The 21,756-nt window shown below is 43.2% G+C and overlaps 1 protein-coding gene across 6 annotated transcripts in view; it reads right to left on the minus strand.

Moving 5' to 3' along the window:
- Positions 1–21,756, minus strand: part of mbd2 (methyl-CpG binding domain protein 2) — a 111,581-nt gene that overhangs the window by 74,867 nt on the left and 14,958 nt on the right. For 5 of the 6 annotated variants that reach the window (XM_034120249.1, XM_034120251.1, XM_034120248.1 and 2 more), the window contains 2 exons: positions 10,969–11,128; positions 2,514–2,654 (listed from right to left, as the gene is read on the minus strand). In XM_034120249.1, coding sequence (XP_033976140.1) covers positions 2,514–2,654; positions 10,969–11,128 — 301 coding nt within the window. The remainder of the gene's footprint in view (positions 1–2,513; positions 2,655–10,968; positions 11,129–21,756) is intronic. The other variant, XM_034120252.1, reaches the window with a different exon arrangement.

Consider the following 21,756-nt stretch of genomic DNA (forward strand, 5'->3'; position numbering starts at 1 on the left):
TGTTAAGAGCATTCCATGGAATATAACAAAAAGTGTATCTCGAGCCGGTTTCTCAAAATTACCTACCCCACCTTTAAGTTGTAGTCATTTGTTTTGGGCATGTCATTTTCGAGCCTGAAACATGAAAAACAGGCTTGGTGCTTAACAGGTTAAGTCTGCTTGAATGATGGATTTATTGTCTGTCTCAGGCTCTGGCAGAAGAAGTGGCTTCATACAGGTTTTTGATATGCACAGTGGTATGGTTTGACATTCTCACCACCATAAACCAGGTGAATAAGCTGCTGCAGTTCAGTTCAATGCAACTTGACATTGCTGTCAGACTCATTGAAACTGCAAAATCCTCTCTTGCAGCGTACAGACAGTCCGGGTTTACTGATGCTCAGTCAACTGCCAAGGAAATCTGTGAGATCCTCAACATAGAGCCAGAACTTAAGGTGAAGAGGCTGAGGAGTACAAAAAGGCAGTTTGGGTATGAAACTGCAGATGAGCCCTTCAGCTTCAAGGAATGCCCAGGGGTGACTTGCAGAAACACTGCAGCAAGGTAGAGAAGACACTGACTGCAGCAGGAGAGTCTGATATTGATGGTGCAGAGATGGTCCAGGAGATCATCAACCTCCCAAAGCTGCCACTACCAAAAACTGCTCTGGAGATGTTGTCATTTCTCCATGAAAAAGAGTTACAGGAACTGTACCCAATCCTTCCACCTAACCATGTGGTTGGAGCGGTGACTTGGCCTATAGTAGCTCAGGTAAAGCGTGCCAGTGGTGAGAGCCCGAAACCCAGTGGCTGTCCAGCCAATAGGTTGTTCGTACCTATATCTATGCGGTCACAGGTCATTACATTACATTTCATTTAGCTGACGCTTTTATCCAAAGCAACGTGGCAGAGTACGTGGCTGCATGTACAGTATGTGCCAGAAATAAGACTTAATCTAATCAACAAATGGGTCTTTTACAGCCTTTGCCCATCCCCAGCAGACCCTGGTCCGACATATCCTTGGACTTCGTCACAGGTTTGCCCTCATCGAAAGGTAACACCACTGTCCTCACGGTGGTCGACAGATTTTCTAAAATGGTACATTTCATTGCTCTGCACAAATTGCCATCTGCTAAGGAGACGGCTCAAGTTCTGCTCAAACATGTTGTTCGCATTCATGGAATACCCAAAGACATTGTGTCGGACCGGGGCCCACAGTTCACCTCCAGGTTCTGGAAAGAATTCTGCAGCCTCCTGGGAGCGTCCGTCAGCCTTACCTTTGGATACCATCCTCAGTCCAACGGGCAGACGGAGCGGATGAATCAGGAGCTGGAGACCTGCCTGCGGTGCCTGGTTTCGCAGAACCCCGCAACCTGGAGTGAGCACTTGACATGGGTTGAATATGCACACAATGCCTTGCCTACCTCTGCTACCGGTTTTTCTCCGTTTCACTGTCACTGTGGCTATCAACCACCCTTGTTTCCAGAGTCCGAGAAGGAAGTGTTGGTGCCGTCGGCTCACGCTCTCGTAAAGAGATGTCACCATATCTGGGCTGCAGCTCATCGGGTCCTCCTGAAGAGTTCACTCCGGATGAAAACGGTGGCTGATCGACGGCGGCGGGCAGCTCCTACCTACAGAACGGGGCAGAGGGTGTGGCTATCCACAAGAGACTTACCGATCCATGTCATGTCAAGAAAGCTCGCTCCAAGGTTCCTCCTGTCTTCCGGTTGTTGCCTCTTTTGAATGACGAATACACACTACCGCCGCCTGCTGGTAAGGAGAGTGATTGCCACTCACGCATGCGCAGTTCGTACGTGCTAAGCTGAAGTCTTTGCGGTGTGTTCCAGTGCGACACATGGCCAAGACGCAGGAGAACACGGCGACGCAACAGTCCGCGTCGGCGTCGGCGAGTTCTCTGGTGACTGCTTGGTGTGTCAGGGCCTTAACAAGGGCTTTATTAAATGGATTATAAATATTTCCCCAGAAAAGTCCTATCTAAAGTTTGACCTATTTACTGGAGTAGCAACAATAAACACAGTTGTTTGATGAGATGTTTATTAAATAGATATTAGAGAGGGAATTATGACCTGTTGAACAGAAAACCGTATGCATACAGTAATAAAGGAGTGTAAGAACATGTCGTTTTTAAGAACCATGGTATTTATCTCGTATTGTTTTCCATCCTATATTTCTGTGACATCCCTACTACTGTATAATTAAATAAAAATCCTCTTTTGTCTATTAATAAATGTTCATCTCCCATTTTCTGCAATTTCCTATCATCACACCATCCTACATTCCCTCTGCAAAACACACTGTCATGCTGCCTTTCCCATGATGCCTCAGCACCCTCTAGTGGCCCCCGTCACCATAACAACCTGGTTGACCCCTGCGTCCCCTGTGAAACAGCTTTAACTTGCCTTTAAGCATCACCATGGTGACACTAAAGTGTGTGTGTGTGTGTGTGTGTGTGTGTGTGTGTGTGTGTGTGTGTGTGTGTGTGTGTGTGTGTGTGTGTGTGTGTGTGTGTGTCTCACCTGTCGGGGCTGCTCACTAGATCTCTGCAGGTCTGTCTTCACCTTGTTGCTGGGGTGACTTGTTACCTTGGTAACAGGCTGTTTAAAGATGGGCGCTGTCTGTCTGATTGGCAGCGCTGTGTTCAGGTCCACTTTACCTCCCTGCATGAGACAGAGTCTGTGTTGGTCACATGTCTCCTTTCCTTTCTCCTCTACTTAATGCATTATTTTCAGTTTCCTGCCTCCCACCCTTCTTTCCTTTCCTAATTTCCCTACTCTTTGCCCCCATTGTTCTTTCCCTTTATCCTTTTCTCCTTCCTGGTCTGGTTTTGCTTTCAAAATGTAACACAGCGAGTGATGATGGTGTTCTGTGTGAGTACCGATAAGTGTCGCATTTGAGCTTGAGGATTAACTCCAAGTTGAGGTTTCTCAGACAACAACAGGAAGTGTGTGTGTGTGTGTGTGTGTGTGTGTGTGTGTGTGTGTGTGTGTGTGTGTGTGTGTGTGTGTGTGTGTGTGTGTGTGTGTGTGTGTGTGTGTGTGTCTCTTAACTCTAAAGTTATGATGTGTGAAGAAAAGCTGTAGAACGTTATAAACAGTGACAAAGACGCACAGACACTGTTATTTCTTTTTCAAAAGTTTCATTATTTGGTTTAAAGGTCCCATGTCATGCTTTTCCGGTTATTACCCGTCCCCTTGTGTGTTATGTAGCTTTTTCTGCATGTAAACGGTCTGCAAAGTCACAAACCCTCAAAGTACACCCTGTAGCGAGTAAAACTCTAACACAGAAAATACCTGTCTATGCTGCCCCAGAACGCCTCGTTGGACATTTAACTTTTTCTTCCTGGGTACAGTGACGTGCCCATACCCAAATGGACCAATCCGTGCAGCCGTTACGTTAAGTCCGTGGATTGGTCCAAATTTACCAATCCGTGGACTTCCTCACACACACACACTCAATCTTTTCTCAGCTGCAGTCGGTGTGTGAGCACACACACAAACTCCCAGCCAGGCTGCGGGTGTGTGTGTGTTCGGGCTGGGTTTCGCTGTGTCTCGCAGACGGCCACTGGGCTCATAGGGAGGGGGGGCAGGAGCTCCAACAAGCCGTTTAGGACAGAGAGTGAATACACATACTATACAGAGATGCTGTATGAGAAACCAATGCGATTTTGGAAAATTGCACAATATAAATCTATTTTAGTAGACCTCAACAATGGAAATATGATCAGTAGAAATGACCATGTAGCTCTTGTATCTTCTCTTGCACTTTATATGTCGTTGCTGCTACATTGTACTGCCATGTGGTTAATGCTTGTGTATGCTGCTCATGCTCTTTCTGCATATCATGTATTTATTTTTGCTATGTTTATAAATGTTGTATGTGATGGACTACGGATGGAAATTAGCTCAAAGCTCAAATCCAGCATGTTTACGTTTTAAAGCATTATTTGTCTTAAATGTTCATCAATATGCATTGTCCCTCTTCAAATAAACGATTAAATGAAAAATAAAAATGACATCGGACCTTTAAATTGTTTTAAATTGATAACATGCATTGGTCAAACTGAAGTCGCTCAGGGATCAAACTGTAAATAACTTGTCATTGCTTTCACACAAAATACATTCAATGACCACATTTACTTGCAAAACAACACTGTATATTTGCATCACATTTTTTAAATGAATAAAAAAATCTATATTATATATATATATATAATTTTTCATTAATACAATAAAATATGTTGTAATCATTCCAAACACTAATGCTCAGTTTTTGCTTGAAAGCTTCCTGCACATGATACGCAATTTGCTCTTTGCTCATCCCAAGTTAGGGCGCAGAGCCTTGTGGTTAAAACAGTGATGTTTACCACTCCATCCTCATCACTCGCCTCCAACCCTAACTTTTTAAGTGTGCTATACATTTCAGCACAAGCAGGAATCATATTAAGGTTTATCCATGTTCATAAATTCTGCTTCCTGCTAAAAGCATCACTCTGAAGCTTGGCCTCTGATGACTGATTTCCCACCTGGAGGCGCTCACACAGTGCTGACCCCCGTCCTGCTCCCTGAGGATGAACCCTTCGGATGTTAACGCCCCCGGGACCTTTCCTTTAGCACCAGCACCAACAAACAATGCATTTTTAAAACATAAGATTTTAATATTGGGCTTGTAATGAACATAAGAGTCACTATCAGGACTTGCTACTGGCTCTCCAGGATACAAGGTCATAGGGGGGGTCATATAAGTGTCTATAAAAAGAAGCTATACCTGATGGTTAAACCTCCCTCATACCTCTGGGGGTTGTGTGTCAGTGTTCATATGTCTGTACGGTGAGTATGTGTGTTTTGTTAAAAATATAATTTCTTCAAAACACTGCTGTGTGGGAGGAGTAAGGGCTTAGATTTGTCTCATAAATATTTGTGTGAACATAAAAATAATTGTGTGGCAATATGTGGTTTGTAAATGTAAAACACCATCGACAAATGTAAGAGCATGATGGCTTCCCTCTGGAGTCGACGCTCGCAGCGCCATGTCGAAGTGTGCATATTCTACGTATTTAATCAGATCTTTTCGATTATAAGGAGTACAAATATCATGCAGATAACCACCGAATCGCTGGAACTTTAGCTTTCCAGCGGTACCTATTGTGAGACTTTACCCGACTCACAGCAGCCAATAAGGCCGCTCAAAGCAGCTTGACTTTGCGTTACACTGTGTGGGATTTGGTTGTATCGTATGTCAGTCAAGTAAATCTCGGACGGGGCAGCTGCAGCTATGTTGGTCTGAAATGACAAATGGACACTCAAGAAATCACTAAGGACCTACCGACCAAGAAAAAAACATAAACCACGTGTCTCCCATCAGTTAACGTATGTGAGGAAACAAGAGAGAGACTGAGAAAATGGCAAAAAAAAAACATAACAGTTACGGACGCGCTAGAGATTATTTTCGCTAGCACTCGTGAAAATGGAGCATCAGAACCAGGAGGCTTCGACTCTTCTGAAGAAGAAGAATACAGGGACAACAAGGATCCATTTGGACATGGGGGTAAGTGTAAATATTACAGTAATAGTGTACTTTCAATTTGTGTGGAATACCGCGAAAATGAATAATAGGTTTATTGAACTTTTTCTTCGGACAAAACAGACTCTCAAATAGTCAACTTTTACTGTGTAAAAGTTTTTTATGTGTAAAAGTTATTTTGATGTGTAAAAGTGAGGTTACATGTGTAGATGAAAAAACAATCCTTTATTCGTCCCACAACGGAGACATTTACAGTGGCTATAGACATGTATTTTATCATACTGTTTTGTACAGAGGGGACTTTGTTATAGATTTATTTATATGTGTGTGATTTTATACTGAATGCAAAGTAACTGGAAATACACTAAAGTGTGTGTGTGTGTGTGTGTGTGTGTGTGTGTGTGTGTGTGTGTGTGTGTGTGTGTGTGTGTGTGTGTGTGTGTGTGTGTGTGTGTGTGTGTGTGTGTGTGTGTGCCCCACCTCCCAAACTTTCTTTTTAGTTGTGCATCGTTATTTGTGCTTAAGAAATATGCCACAAGTTTGAACTTTATTTCAATGAACTTAGTAGTAATTATTGTCCTACATTTTAATTTGTTTTACAGAGAGGTTTCACATCTGCCTGGGCCTAGCGGCCCACAGGCGGCGTATATCCAGGAGCCAGAACCTCCATCTGTGCCTGCCACCACGTCAAGATACACTGTGGCTCAAGGGCCTTCACCACTGCCATCACTACCAAGGACCAGCAGACCAGCATCCCTACAGCTGCCTCCACCTCCATCTGTGCCTGCCACCAGGTCAAGATACACCACGGCACAAAGGCCTCCACCACAGCCAACAGCATCAACTCAGCAAGGAGGTCTCTTAGAACACACGTACCCCCCACACAGCCAGTCCCACTGTCTTGGAAGACGGACTCAGACCCTGCCACTGCTTCCCCTGTCTTTACATTTATAATGAATAGTTGGTTGAATAAGTTCTGATATTGTAAATAGTACGATTTTGTAGTTTCTTATATGTTTAAGAATAGTTGGTTGAAAAGAAAATATTTATAATAAATTGTTGGTTGAAAAAGAGTTCTAATGCTGAATTTGTATTTGTACACATCACACAACCTGGGTATGTCATATGAAGTCATTATTCAGTCCTGATGTATCTCAGTCCCTGCTGTGGGGAAAGTAGATTGATATACAAACATTTTACTCAAAATTCGGAATTTACACATTTTAGACATGAATTACAAATGCATATACAGTGTTAGTCATATATTACACTACTTTTGTGAACCTAAGTTCAGCTTTAGAGCTAATTATCTCATCACACAGTGCTCTAAGGTGAGTGACTTTATACCTAGAACAGAGACTGTCCTGAACATTTTGATATGTAACACACGGGGTGCCATGTATAACAAGTACATTTAAAAGTTGATTTAAGGAGACATCTAAAAAAGACTCAAGAGGGTTATTGCGCCATTTTTGTATTACTATAATGAACAGCTATACGTTAGGTGCATTCTTTATCACCATCATGTTATAGTGATACAGTTAGTTTGTGTTTATTTGTTCGATACAGCCAATATCGAGCACATACACTGATGTTGAAGTACTTCGGCTACGCCACTTCCGGGTCCCGGGGGGCTACAGCTGGCAGCGAAGTAGCCCCAGAGATAACGTTTGGGCAGGAGGGGAGAGCCCTCCACACTATAGTACACACACACTCTGCACAGGGTCAGTATCTGAGTGTGGGGGACATGGGGCACTTGCGCTCTCCCCGTGCTCCTTAGGGACTCGGGAGAGGTGGTGCACAGTGAGCCCATACGGGGCTGGGGACTCTCTCCGTCTGCCTATAGGCGTGGGGGGAGAGCCCTCAGCACTGTTTTCCGAGCACACTTTTCGAGGTAGCGCGTCGGAGTGTGCTCTGTCAGCCGCGGCCCAGACTTCTCCACGGTCACAACCGAGGTAAAGGAGGGTGCGGTGCAGCGGCTGCTAACCAGAAAGCCGGTCAGGGGCAGTGGGATGGAACGGTGTTGTTTGACGACAGCGCGTGTATACATCGGGGCTCTGTGAGAGATATTACGAGATATAACGAGGGGTTACCCTTGTTATATAAGCACAGGCGGAGCCCTCTACTCGGGGGGGTAGAGGCAGAACCCTCTACTCGGGACACTGTCTGTCCTATGCCGCTCGCTGAAGAGAGGTGTAGGATGACAGTCAGGAGGCGAGGCCTCCTTTTATACGGTGAGATGCGCGCGCATTCAGGTAGGCCCGCCCCGGGGCCGGCTACGTTTATAGAAGTCTCAGTGGATGAATGCTTGCATGATATGATCAAGGGCTAGTACCCATAGAGTCCAGTAGAGGGCTCCGCCTGTGCTTATATAACAAGGGTTACCATATGTAACCCCTCGTTTCGGTTAGGTAAAAATTGTCAATATTGTCTGATAGCTGTCAATCAGGCTTAACAGGTTAAAGGACATGCAGGTGAATGCTCCACTGGTGAGCTGGATAACAAACTACATCACAGCTCGGCCACAGTACGTGAGGCTGCAGAACAACACCTCTGACACTATATTGAGCAGCACGGGCGCTCCTCAGGGCACGGTCCTCTCTCCCTTCTAGGGATGCCAGAAACTGACCATGATCAAATTCGAAAATCGGACAGCCCTGGCGAATATTAATAGATTATTCGCCCCCCCCCCCCCCCGCGGGATGAGAAAAAACAAAAAGTATTTTCGCAGAGCTTGCATTTTACTTCATTTGCACTTGTCAGTTCGAAGTAGTTCCACGAGGAACTCTTCTTTGAACGTGCCGCTTTGTTCATCTTTAGTTGTGTTGTTCTCACTGTTCTGTATATCGCCAATAAATCAATCGCACGTGTGACGGAGAAGGGGGGGGGGGGGGGGGGTCGGTGTGTAGCAGGCTGCAGCAGGCAGCAGCAGTCTGTACTCTGCGCAGCCTGCGCTGCTGGCTTCCTCCAAGTTTACAGTAAAACAAACTGGTGGTGTCACCAATGGCCATTTACAATTATTAATACTATTACTATTATTAGCATTAGTCTATATTTTGGTTGAAACTAAGCCAGGAAAAAAAAGAAAAACATAAATAATAATACAAAAATATATAAATAAAATCGAATTTTAAAAATAATTTTCGATTATGGAGACTGTAACAAATATTCGAAAAATCGAATAATCGCTGGCATCCCTACTCCCTTTCTGTTCAAAATCTACACATCAGACTTCAGACACTGCTCACAGTCCTGCAATCTTCAGAAATTATCAGATGACTCTGTCATTGTGGGCTGTATCAGCAGAGATCAGGAAGCTGAGCACAGGAGTGTGTTGGACAGTTTTGTGGAGTGGTGCAGTCGGAACCACCTGCAGCTCAACGTCACTAAAATGAAGGAGCTAGTGGTGGGATTCAGGAGGCAGAGTACCGCCCCAAACCCAATTACCATTGTGGGCATGGAGGTGGACATTGTGGACAATTACGCATTTCTGGGTGTCCACATAGACAATAAACTGGACTGGAATAAAAACACCCTTTACATGAAAGGCCGGGGTCGTCTGCAGCACTATGTTGCAGATGTTTTATTACTCTGTTGTCTCCAGTTGCCCCTTTCACACCAACGCGTTTTCAGCGCCGGCTCGGAGCTAGAGCCTGAAAAGTACAGTTTTTTCCTGTTCACACTGCAGCGGCGCTGCCTCTTAGCTCCGGAATCCAGTTCGTTTCCAGCTCCAAAACATTGTCGGTCTAGAAGCAAGACTCCGGAGCTAAGAGGCGGCGTCGCTTACGTCTCTCTTACGTTGAGGCATGCAGGAAACTAAACCCACCTCCCCTGAACATGGGTCGACTGAAGAGTCTCGTCATGCCTGCCTACAAGCAGTAGCGCTGAGCAAAGTGACTAGAAGGCAACCACACACTTATAAAAAAAAACACACTTTATAAAGTCAGGCAACACTAACCAGGCTTCGTGTGATTCTGTTTATTTGTACCTTACTTTGACCATCTGTTCGCTGTTATTGATCATTGTGGAGAGCAGGCAGAGGTTTTGTTTTGTATTATAGCAGCTATCGGATGGAATCAATACATGGGCTGCACAGGTTGTCATGTCCGACTATCACAAGTAGAATCATAATGAAAAATACGCCGGTAAAATGTGCCTGTAGAAAACGGCTTAGCAAGTAGTCAGTTTAGCTTCGGTTGCTATGCTAACATCACCCATGTTATACCAGAGAAACTTTCATAACAGCGTTGTGATGCCAAACAGCGTCAATTCAGACTGACACACATTCACTTAAGGGGAACTGGGGATATGTATCAGCTGCTTGTGTGACAGTCAGACAGTGAATACTTTAGAGCCGTGTGAGCTAACCCGGAGCTAACGGGAGAATAGACTCCCGTGGAAGAGCAGCCAGCACTGCAGCGGTCGGTAAATGCCGCTGAAACACATTAATAAACAATGAACCACGGCACTCTGGAGAAAAGTATAAGGTTGGAGAAGTCGTTATTTTATTTAATCTGGCTTCGTATGATTAAAAGCAACACGATCATCGACCCGACGCAGTCCCCCGTTGTTGTTGTTGTTGTGAGCGCTGTTGGGGAGCAAATCAGCGATGTAAACGGTGACGTCATGGCGCAGCAGCGGCAGCACCATCCCGGCTCTGAGTGGTGTGAACAAAGCGGGAACAGAAAAGGGAAACCGGAGCTGAACCAGAAAAGCTCTAGCTCGGAGCTAGAAAGGGAAAAGCGCTGGTGTGAAAGCCGCAAGTGTGATCTTCTTTGCTGTAGTGTGCAGGGGCAGCGGGGTGAAGACAGCTGATGCCAACAGACTCAACAAGCTCATCAGGAGAGCAGGTTCTGTCCTGGGAGTGGAGCAGGAGTCATTGGTGTCGGAGAGGAGAATGCTGAGGAAACTTCTCAACATTCTGGACAACGAGTCTCACCCCCTGCATGCCACACTGGTTTCCTACCGGAGCACTTTCAGCTGTAGACTGAGACCACCGAAGACCACCACGGAGCGCCACTGGGAGGACTTTCCTCCCAGTGGCCATCAAACTATATAACACCCTTTAGTAAAGGGTACTGAGAACTTCCACACCAACACTATGTGCAATATAAATACCATTACCATCATTACAAAACACTCGCTGCAATATAACATGTGCAATATTATTGTCATTAATAATGTTCTATAATGACTTGCAATTACGTATCTGCCACTATGTTTTTTTTCACTACTACATTTTATTTATTTATTTATTTTACATTAATTATGTGACCGTCTATGTTTCTTGTAGTTATTTAATTGCTCTTTTTACTGCACTGTTTGTGTACAGTTTTATTATTATGCTGCTGTGTTTGGTTGTCATCTGCCCTGCTGCAGGAAGCACAGTGTTAATCTGATAATGTGATAACACTGAACACCTATGCAGCCCCCGCTCCCCATCAGTGTTACCTTGGCCAGGCTGAGCGGGTCATTCCGGAGTCTCTGTTTGTTCTTCTGCAGTTTTCCAGGCATCATCTTCCCCGTCCGGAAGTCGAAACACCCAAGATCCACTGTGTTTCCAAGGTAACGAGACAACTGAGGCTTGCTTCTGAACTTCTTCCCTGAAGGACTGCCGGAAGGAGGAGGGAGTCAGACACATATGGAAAGTGTGGTTACAGTTTCTTTACTTATATATATATATATATATATATATACACAGTGGAGGAAATAAGTATTTGATCCTTTGTAGATTTTGTAAGTTTGCCCACTTACAAATAAATGAACAGTCTATCATTTGTATGGTAGGTTTATTTGAACACAGAGTAAGAATATCAAAAATAAAATCCAGAAATGGACATTATATAAAAGATAAAAATTGATTTGCATTCAACTGTGGGAAATAAGTATTTGATCCCCTTGCAGAACATGTGTTAGTACTTGGTGGAGAAACCCTTGTTCGACAGACAGAGGTCAGACGCTTCTTGTAGCTGGTCTCCAGGTGTGTGCACATCTCAGGAAGGATTTTGGTCCACTCCTCTCTGAAGATCCTCTCCAAATCCTGAAGGTTTTGAGGCTCATGCTTGGCATCTGGAAGCTTCAGCTCCTTCCACAGATTTTCTACGGGATTAAGGTCCGGAGACTGGCTAGGCGCCTCCCTCACCTAAATGTGCTTCTTCTTTAGCCACTCCTGTGTTGTCTCGTGCTGTTCGGACCCTCACTATTGCGGTAAGCGTGTTGTCACTTCCGGTTGTTGTTGTCAGTCACCTCCGGGCTATCCTGTGTGCCTGTTCTGCTGCTGATAGCTTATATTATCTTAAACTAAATCGATCGTTTTACAATTCTTGATCACGGCAGCTACCTGACGTTGTAATCACACGTTTCTAGAGCTTAAGCACTCACAACTCTTCTTCTCATAGCGACTGTAACTCCACAGTTGCTTACACTCCTTTCGGGTTTGCTAACGGTAGCTACTTTAGCTTGATAGCTAGCCATGGCTCCTTCCCCACCCTCGGGTGCTATTTCCTGCTCTATCTGTCTTATGTTTGGTTATTTCCCTTCCTCCTTTACTGGTACCGATAGGCCTACATGTGTTAAATGTAGTACAGTTGCTAGGTTGGAGGCGGGAATCATAGCCATAGAAGCCCGGCTCCGCATTTTAGAAAGTAACTCAGCTACAGTAAAACCCATATTAGTCGGTGCAGACCGGCAAGAGGTAGCTCTTACTAGCCGTCCCCCGGCAACTCCCGAGCAGCAGGGAGACTTGGTGATAGTTAAGAACGGGCATAGCGCGAGACCCGCAGGTCCCCACCAACCCGTTCACTTATCTAACAGATTTTCCCAACTCAACGAAACACCCGCTGAGAAGCCAACTCTGGTTATTGGTAGCTCTATTATGTGAATTTAGAGACCAAAGCCTCCACAGTCGCATGCATTCCGGGGGCCAGAGCGGGCGACGTTGAGGCGCATCTTAAACTGCTGACTAAGAATAAACGTAAATACAATAGGATTGTTATTCACGTTGGTGGTAATGATGTTCGTTTACGCCAATCAGAATGCACCAAAGTTAATGTGGCGTCGGTGTGTAGATATGCTAAAACAATGTCGGACACCGTCATTTTCTCTGGTCCCCTCCCCAATCTGATCAATGACGACATGTATAGCTGCATGTCATAATTTCAGCGCTGGTTGTCTTGGTGGTGCCCAGCAAACGATGTGGGCTTCGTAAATAATTGGACAGCGTTCTGGGGAAAACCTGATCTGATTAAGAGAGACGGCATTCATCCAACTCTGGAAGGGGCAGATCTAATTTCAGCAAACATTTCAGAGCTTTGTGGACCTAATCCATGACAAACTGGAGTTGAGACCAGGAGGAGGAGTCGCAGTTTTACACGCTTCTCTGCGCTCTCTCCAATAAAATACCCAATATTAACGGTGTGTGTGTCTGCCCAAGGACAATTTAAAGTAAAACCTAATAGAGGTGTCATACATAATAACTTAATAAAAGTAAATGTAACAACTACTACAGTGCAACAAAACAGGAAGATTAAATGTGGTCTCTTAAACATAAGATCTCTAGCATCTAAAGCAATATTGGTAAATGATTTAATATCAGATTATAATATTGATATATGCTGTCTCACTGAAACTTGGTTGAGACATGAAGAATATGTCAGTATAAATGAAGCCACTCCACCCAGCCATATCAATACTCATATTGCTCGAGGCACAGGCCGACGAGGTGGAGTTGCAGCAATCTTTGACTCAAGTTTACTTATCAATACTAAACCAAAATTAAAATATACCTCCTTTGAAAGCCTTGTTTTTAGTCTTACGCATCCGACCTGGAAAACTTTGCAGCCAATCTTATTTGTTACAGTGTACCGTGCACCAGGTCCTTATTCAGAATTCTCTGAGTTTTTATCAACTTTGGTACTTAAAACAAATAAAGTAATTATCGTAGGTGACTTTAATATTCATGTTGACGATGATAAAAATAGCCTTACTGTTGCATTTAACTCTATATTAGATTCTATTGGTTTCCGTCAGAGTGTAAATAAACCAACCCACTGCTATAATCACACTCTCGACCTTGTTCTGACTTATGGTATTGAAATTGAGCAACTATTAGTCGAACCGCATAATCCTGCTTTATCCGACCATTTCTTAGTAACTTTTGAAGTACTGTTACTAGACTACAAACCATTAGTCAAAAGCTCCTGCAGCAGAAACCTGTTAGTGCTAAAGCCAAATTTAAGGAAGAGATTCCATCAATACTTAACTCGATAGCATGTCTGCATGTAAGGGAGGAAACTTATACAAAATGTACACCACCCCAAATTGATCATGTTGTTTATAGTGCTATAGATGCCCTGCGAATAAAATTAGACTGTTGCTCCTTTGAAAAAGAAGAAAATAAAACAACATAGACTAGCTCCATGGCATAATGCCGAAACCCGCAAAATAAAGCAAAAGTCGAGACAACTTGAAAGGATATGGCGTTCCACTAAACTTGAAGAATCTCGTTTAATTTGGCATATTACTCTCAATGAATATAAGAAAGCACTGCGTAAAGCGAGAGCAGCTTACTACTCTTCATTAATAGATGAGAATAAGAATAATGCAAGATTTCTTTTCAGCACTGTAGCCAGGCTGACAGAGAGCCACAGCTCGATTGAGCCTTCTATTCCCATAGCACTCAGTAGTAATGATTTTATGTGCTTTTTTTATGATAAAATTGTTACTCTTAGAAACAAAATTAATGACCTTTTGCCTTTGACTAGTATAGTGTTATCAACAGCTCCCGGAAACGTAAGTTCTAATATTACACTAGATAGTAAACTAGAATGCTTTTCAGCCATAAACCTTGAACAATTGAATTCAATGATTCTCTCTTCTAAACCATCAACGTGTATCTTAGACCCAATTCCAACTGTTAAAGGAAGTTTTTCCATTAATTAGCACTTCTTTATTAAATATTATGAATATATCTTTATTATCAGGCTATGTTCCACAATCATTTAAAGTAGCAGTGATAAAACCTCTTCTTAAAAAGCACAACCTCGATCCAGAGGTTTTAGCCAATTATAGACCTATTTCTAATCTTCCGTTCCTCTCAAACATTCTTGAGAAAGCAGTTGCAAAACAGTTGTGTGATTACTTAAAAAACAATGATTTATTTGAAGATTTTCAGTCTGGCTTTAGAACACATCATAGCACAGAAACAGCTCTGGTTAAAGTCACAAATGACCTTCTAATAGCCTCAGACAAAGGACTCAGTGCTGCATTTGATACTATCGACCATGAAGTCCTATTGCAAAGACTAGAGCACTTAGTTGGCATACAGGGAACTGCTTTAGGCTGGTTTAGGTCCTATCTATCTGAACGCTCTCTGTTTGTGTGTGTCAACGATGAATCTTCCATGCAAACCAAAGTTAGCCATGGAGTGCCACAGGGCTCAGTGCTTGGACCTATTTTGTTCACATTATATATGCTTCCGTTAGGCAATATTATAAGGAATCATTCTGTAAATTTCCATTGTTATGCGGATGATACTCAACTATATTTATCCATCAAGCCTGATGAAATGAATCATCTAAATAATAATAATAATAATAATAATACATTTGATTTATATAGCACACTTTAAAAACAACGTAATCTCAAGGTGCTTCACAAAGCTATAAGGAACAATAAGTAAAAAAAATTAAATTAAAGACTGCCTCAAGGACTTAAAAACGTGGATGACCTTAAACTTTTTGATGTTAAACACGGCCAAAACTGAAGTTATTGTATTGCCCCAAAGAACCTACGAAACAAATGATCTAAAGATATACTAACTATGGATGGCATTAATTTGGCCTCCAGTGAGACTGTAAGGAATCTTGGTGTTATATTTGATCAGGATTTATCTTTTGACGCCCACATGAAATCAATTTCAAGGACCGCCTACTTCCATCTACGTAACATTGCAAAAATCAGGCATATCTTGCCTCAAAACGATGCAGAGAAACTAGTCCATGCATTTGTTACTTCTAGGCTGGATTATTGTAACTCTTTATTATCAGGGTGTACCAAGAAGTCAGTTAAGTCGCTTCAGCTGATTCAAAATGCTGCAGCACGTGTACTAACCAGAGTTAGGAAAAGGGACCACATTACTCCTGTTCTGGCTGCTTTACACTGGCTCCCTATAGAACACAGGATAGAATTTAAAATTCTTCTTCTCGCCTACAAAGCCCTTAATGGGCAGGCGCCATCTTACCTTAAAGAACTCATTATAGCCTACTGTCCTACTAGGGCATTGCGTTCCAAGAATGCAGGGTTGTTTGTTGTTCCTAGAGTCTCTAAAAGTACAATGGGAGCCAGAGCCTTTTCTTATCAAGCTCCACATTTGTGGAATCAGCTTCCAGTTTGTGTTCGGGCGGCAGACAGCCTATCCGTTTTTAAGAGTACGCTTAAGACCTTCCTTTTTGATAAAGCTTATAGTTGATAAAATAATCGAATAAGAGTGCACTGACGTAGACACGTTGTGCCTCTTCACCTACATTTTAGTTCTTACTCTTTCACTTAAATCCTAAAAACTTAGATCTTATATGTAAAACTAAGGTTATTACTACTTCTCATTCTTCTAAATCTATTCTCTCTCTACTTCTCATACTCTCTACTCCTGTAATCTATTTATTCTATTTTCTCTTTATCCAAACCTTTCCCCTCTCTGACCTCTCGAGGTTCTATTAGAGGGTAACAGGTTGCAGAGAGGCCTATTCCGGCCGGGGAGTGTTTAGACCGTATTCACAGCGTACTTCCTAACCTCTCACCAATTCCAATTAAGGTTCCAGTGGGGACCTTTCTGCCTGCGTGTGCCTCTCCACCTCTGTTTCTTACTTCTTACTTGCTACTCTTTTCCCTCAACCTATCCTAAGGGAGTGCATGTACGTAGACACGTTGTGCCTCTCCACCTCTGTTCCTTACTTCTTCTCAACCTATCCTAAGGGAGTGCATGTACGTAGACACGTTGTGCCTCTCCACCTCTGTTCGTTACTTGTTACTTGCTACCCCTTATCCCTCAACCTATCCTAAGGGAGTGCATGTACGTAGACACGTTAGTTTAGCTGCTATAGGATTGGACTGTCGGGGGACACCTTACTTCTTCCTTCTGTCTGTCTGTACCTGTGTACTCTCATGTTCCGATTAACCCAGCTTCCCCCAAATTTCTTTTTTGTGTCTATATCTACGCCGGGATCCTGAGTCGAGGCTGATCCTGTTGCTGTGGTCCTGTGTCCTGGATCCTCTATCCTGAGTTCTGGATTAAGTCCTGGACTTCGGGTTGTGGCTGAACCTGTCTCTGCGGTCCTGCCTGACTCTCATCATACTACTTTCCTGATGGCTCCCACAGGATTGTTGACATCCTTGTGGATTCATCTTCTTATTATAGACACATGCATTTCCAAACATTTGGTCTCCCTATGCTGTAAAATGTATTCTCTCTTCGATTTACACTAGGGATGTCCCGATCACCTTTTTTTGCTCCCGATCCGATTCCGATCATTTGATTTTGACAATTTGCCGATACCGATTTTTCCCGATCCGATCTTTATGCAATGCATTAAGAGAAAAAAAAGGAGAAAAGCATTCAAGTTGTCCCTTAAACCCCAGGTTCTCCACCACAGATAACGGCTGGTCATCCAACGCGATGAATTCAGCTATCTTGGCTGTTATTTTTTTGGCCTTTTCACTGTTCTGGGGCAGTTTCTCTTTCCTTTTAAAAGTCTCTGAAAGTGTCAGTTGTTTCAGTGCCGTTACCTGAGTGGCCGCTGTGTACTCGTTGTGTTGTTGTTGGTGTTTGTTTCTCAGGTGGCGTATTAGATTGGTCGTGTTGAACGTAGCTCTGTTCTTTCCACCACGCGGAACCTCCGCCTTGCAAACATTGCATCTGGCTGTTACACTGCCTTCGCTTTCAATTTTATAATACTTCAAAATTCCTGACATTTTCTCTGTCCCGACTCCCGAGTCACCAGCTGAACGTAGCCTCTTCTTAGCTTACTGCTACTATTAGACACTGCGCCCTGCCCACTCTGTTGCCAGATTTGAGAGAAATAAGCAACCAGGTCTATGAAAACAAGCCCAAAAGAAGCAACACATACATGATGTTGTGTAATTTTAAACCAAAACTAAGGCCTCAGGATGACTTTAAGACGTGAACATGGTCATTTTTGTTTTGTAACATTAAATAAAATAATAAAAATATTTTATAAAAAAAAAAAAAAAAAAAAAAATTCCCGATCCCCGATTTTTTTCTCCCGATTCCGATCTTTTGAAAATCACGTGATCGGCTCCGATCCCCGATCACGTGATCGGATCGGGACATCTCTAATTTACACACGGCATCTATTGCACGTCTGTCCGTCCTGGGAGAGGGATCCCTCCTCTGTTGCTCTCCCTGAGGTTTCTCCCATGTTCCCCTTTAAACTGTGGGGTTTTTCTCTGGAAGTTTTTCCTTGTACGATGTGAGGGTCTAAGGACAGAGGGTGTCGTATTGTCATACTGATATTCTGTACAAACTGTGAAGTCCACTGAGACAAATGTAACATTTGTGATATTGGGCTATATAAATAAACATTGATTGATTGATTGATTGATTGATTGATTGATTGGCCATATGTTCAGGGTCATTGTCCTGCTGGAAGACCCATCCATGACCCATTTTCAGTGTCCTGGCTGAGGGAAGGAGGCTATCGGCCAAGATTTTACGGTGCATGGCCCCGTACATCCTGTCCTCGATGCAGGGAAGTCGTCCTGTCCCCTTAGCAGAGAAACACCCCCAAAGCATAATGTTTCCACCTCCATGCCTGACGGGGGGGATGGTGTTCTGGGGTTATAGTCAGTATTTCTCTTCCTCCAAACACGGCGTGTCGAGTTGACGCCAAAGATCTCGATTTTGGTCTCATGTGACCACATCATCTTCTCCCAAGCTGCTTTCTGATGGTCTTGTAGCCAAGCCTTGTGCATGTCTACAGTTTTGTCTCTGAGGTCCTTAGACAGCTCTTTAGTCTTGCACATGGTGGAGAGGCTGGAATCTAATGGATATTAGGATTACTTTTTTTTTTAAAGTTTTGTACTTGTAAAAAAAAGTAGTGTACTTGTAAAAAAAAGTGTTGTACTCGTAAAAAAAAGTTGTGTACTTGTAAAACTAGGGCTGTCAGTCGATTAAAATATTTAATCGCGATTAATCGCATGATTGTCCATAGTTAATCGCGATTAATCGCAAATTAATCGCACATTTTTTATCTGTTCTAAATGTACCTTAGAGGGATATCTTTCAAGTTTTTAATACTCTTATCAACATATGAGTGGACAAATATGCTTTATATGTTTGTTTATTATCATTTGAACAATGACAAATATTCTCATGAATATTAAACACAACAACCTCTGAACATTACAAATATTCGCTTCAATTCAACCTGGAACCTCTCTCATACAATAAGTGTGTGTGTGTGTGTGTGTGTGTGTGTGCGTGTGCGTGTGCGTGTGCGTGTGTGTGTGGAGACACTGTGATGGATCGTTGGAGGAGATATGTGCAGCTCAAGGCATATATGCTCCAACGGGAGCTGCCTGGATGCTGCAATCATGTTGCGCGCACTATCCGTGCTGACTTTTCGTACAATGTCCCACTGTCTGGCTACCTGCATAAAGTCAAGTGCTCGGCGAAATGTCATTGAAACAGCTCCTTATATCCGTTAGCGCAGCTAGCTAGCACCAGATGCTAACAACAACAACACGTAAGGTGTGCCTCGCTCGCGCGAGTCGCACCACACATACACACTCCCTCCCGGTCCTCCCGATGGCCAGTCCGGGCCTGCCAGTGAGCGTGGAAGTGTGGTCTGCCACAAGCGGGCGGTAGGAGCGGGGCTGTCAGCATCAGCTTGTCGATGGTATTTTAAACTCGATGCGCTCTGAAACTACGGCGGCCGAGGACAAAAAATACACATGCGTTAATCGCGTTAAAATAATTAGTGGCGTTAATTTATTTTTGCGTTAACGCGTTATTAACGCGTTAACTTGACAGCCCTATGTAAAACATATGCTGAATTTGTCTCTGAAACATGATTTATTAGAAAAATTGTATGTGTTTGTTTGATAGATACGTTTTTTCTTTGCAAAACTAAATGCATTAGTTTGTAGATGGTGTTTTGTATTTGCAAACCACATTGTGTTTGTTAGTGAATCATGAGGCATTTGTAAAACCTGTTTAGTTTGTTTATGGAGTTATGGCAGGAAATTAGCTCCATAGATAAAGCCAGAAATCTAGGTGTAGTCATGGACTCTGACCTGAGTTTCAACAGTCACATTAAAACAGTTACTGAATCAGTCTACTATCACCTAAAGAACATATCTAGGATTAAAAGACTAATGTCACAGCAGGATTTGGAAAAACTTGTCCATGCTTTTATCTTCAGTAGACTGGACTACTGTAATAGTGTCTTTGCAGGTCTCACTAAAAAATCTATTAGAAAGCTGCAGCTAATTCAGAACGCCGCTGCTCGAGTCCTCACTAACACTAAGAAAGTGGATCACATCACTCCTGTTCTGAAGTCCTTACACTGGCTTCCTGTGTGTCAAAGAATATATTTCAAAATACTGCTGCTGGTTTATAAAGCACTGAATGGTTTAGGCCCAAAATACATTTCTGACTTGCTGCTAAATTATGAACCATCCAGATCTCTCAGGTCTTCAGGGACTGGTCAGCTTTCTGTCCCCAGAGTCAGAACTAAACATGGTAAAGCAGCGTTCAGTTATTATGCTCCAAATATCTGGAACAAACTCCCAGAAACCTGCAGGTTCGCTGCAACTCTTACTACTTTTAAATCGAGGTTAAAGACTTTTCTTTTTGCCGCTGCTTTTAATGTTTTAATGTCTGTCTGTTACAAACCCGTCTGTCCCATCTAAGACTGTTACGATTAATTTAGCCGTTTAACAGTCTGTACACGCGCTAGTGCTACTGTGCTGTCACTGGGCTGCGCTCTCTTTCACCGGATAGATCTGGTGCGCCCTGCAAAGCACACCTGTTCGGATCTGTCCGCTGCCATTCTGCCAGCTCTCCTGGGTGCAAATCTCCGCCTGTGGATTGCTGCCAACACGAAGGCCACCCCACACAGGTTAGCCACTACCGGCTAACCTGTCACTCGTCCCCAGCGCCATACGTCTGGTTTCTCCGCCTCGAGAGGAAACCTGCAGCTACAACCAACACGACTAGTCCTCCGCCTCAGCAGTGCAGGTTTGTCGCTTCACTTCAACCATTTGGATCATCAAACCACTGGATTACATTGTTTTTGTTTTTAACTCTCATCATGTGGATTTTTAAACTGCTCATATGGAGCGCTCTGTGTCTCACCAACCCACTCTCTTCAGTCTGCGTACAAATGACACGACTTTACACATTGGAAATGCGTGCAATAGATACGCAGAAGTCTGATTTTGCGTGCATATGATACACTAACTATTCCCATTGAGATCTGAGGCCGAGTTTTGCGTGCATATGACGTTTCATGCCTGGACCACTTATTTTTGTCCGGTCGGCTCTTGGTAGACCAGAAGCTGTGTGGTTCATAAAAACATGTTCTTACTCAATACCAAGCCACGATTATTGTTTTTATTTTAAATCGTATAATGTCGGACTTTTTTTGCCGTCTGTGAGGAAAAGAAATGTGGCTCAGAGCCTCAGAATAATGAAATCTGTATTTTTTTTTATCTTTTTTTCCTTCTAATTTGTTATTCTTTTCTAAATAACACACTGTTATTTACTCAACAATAACACACAATTATCCTTGTTTTTATTTATTCGTTTAATTCTATAATCTTGGGCTTTTTAGCATGCTTTTTAGCCGTAAATAAAGTCACCGGAAACAGACGTAGACGGTAAACTGATTACCCAAGATCCTCAGCTTGAAGCTCGGGATGTTTTAGCCACAATGCATGTTGGGATATGGTGTTAATGCGATATGATATCCGGAAAAAAAATTCAGAGTTTAGGATGGCCGAAGACACTACACTACCCATAATCCCCAGCTATCGTTTGGGACTACAGTCCCGTTGACAAACCCTGTGATTAATCTTCAAGCTCTGGGATTGGATGTTGGAGTGGCAGTGCGCCAAGGTTACGCCGAGCGTCAAACAGCTATTTGAAATGGAACGAAACCACGGCAGACTAACCAAAACTGGACTTGAACGCCCCCCCAGAACTACACATGCTGGCTATTG

The sequence above is a fragment of the Trematomus bernacchii genome, unplaced genomic scaffold (assembly GCF_902827165.1).
Source record: "Trematomus bernacchii unplaced genomic scaffold, fTreBer1.1, whole genome shotgun sequence".
Taxonomy (NCBI): domain Eukaryota; kingdom Metazoa; phylum Chordata; class Actinopteri; order Perciformes; family Nototheniidae; genus Trematomus; species Trematomus bernacchii.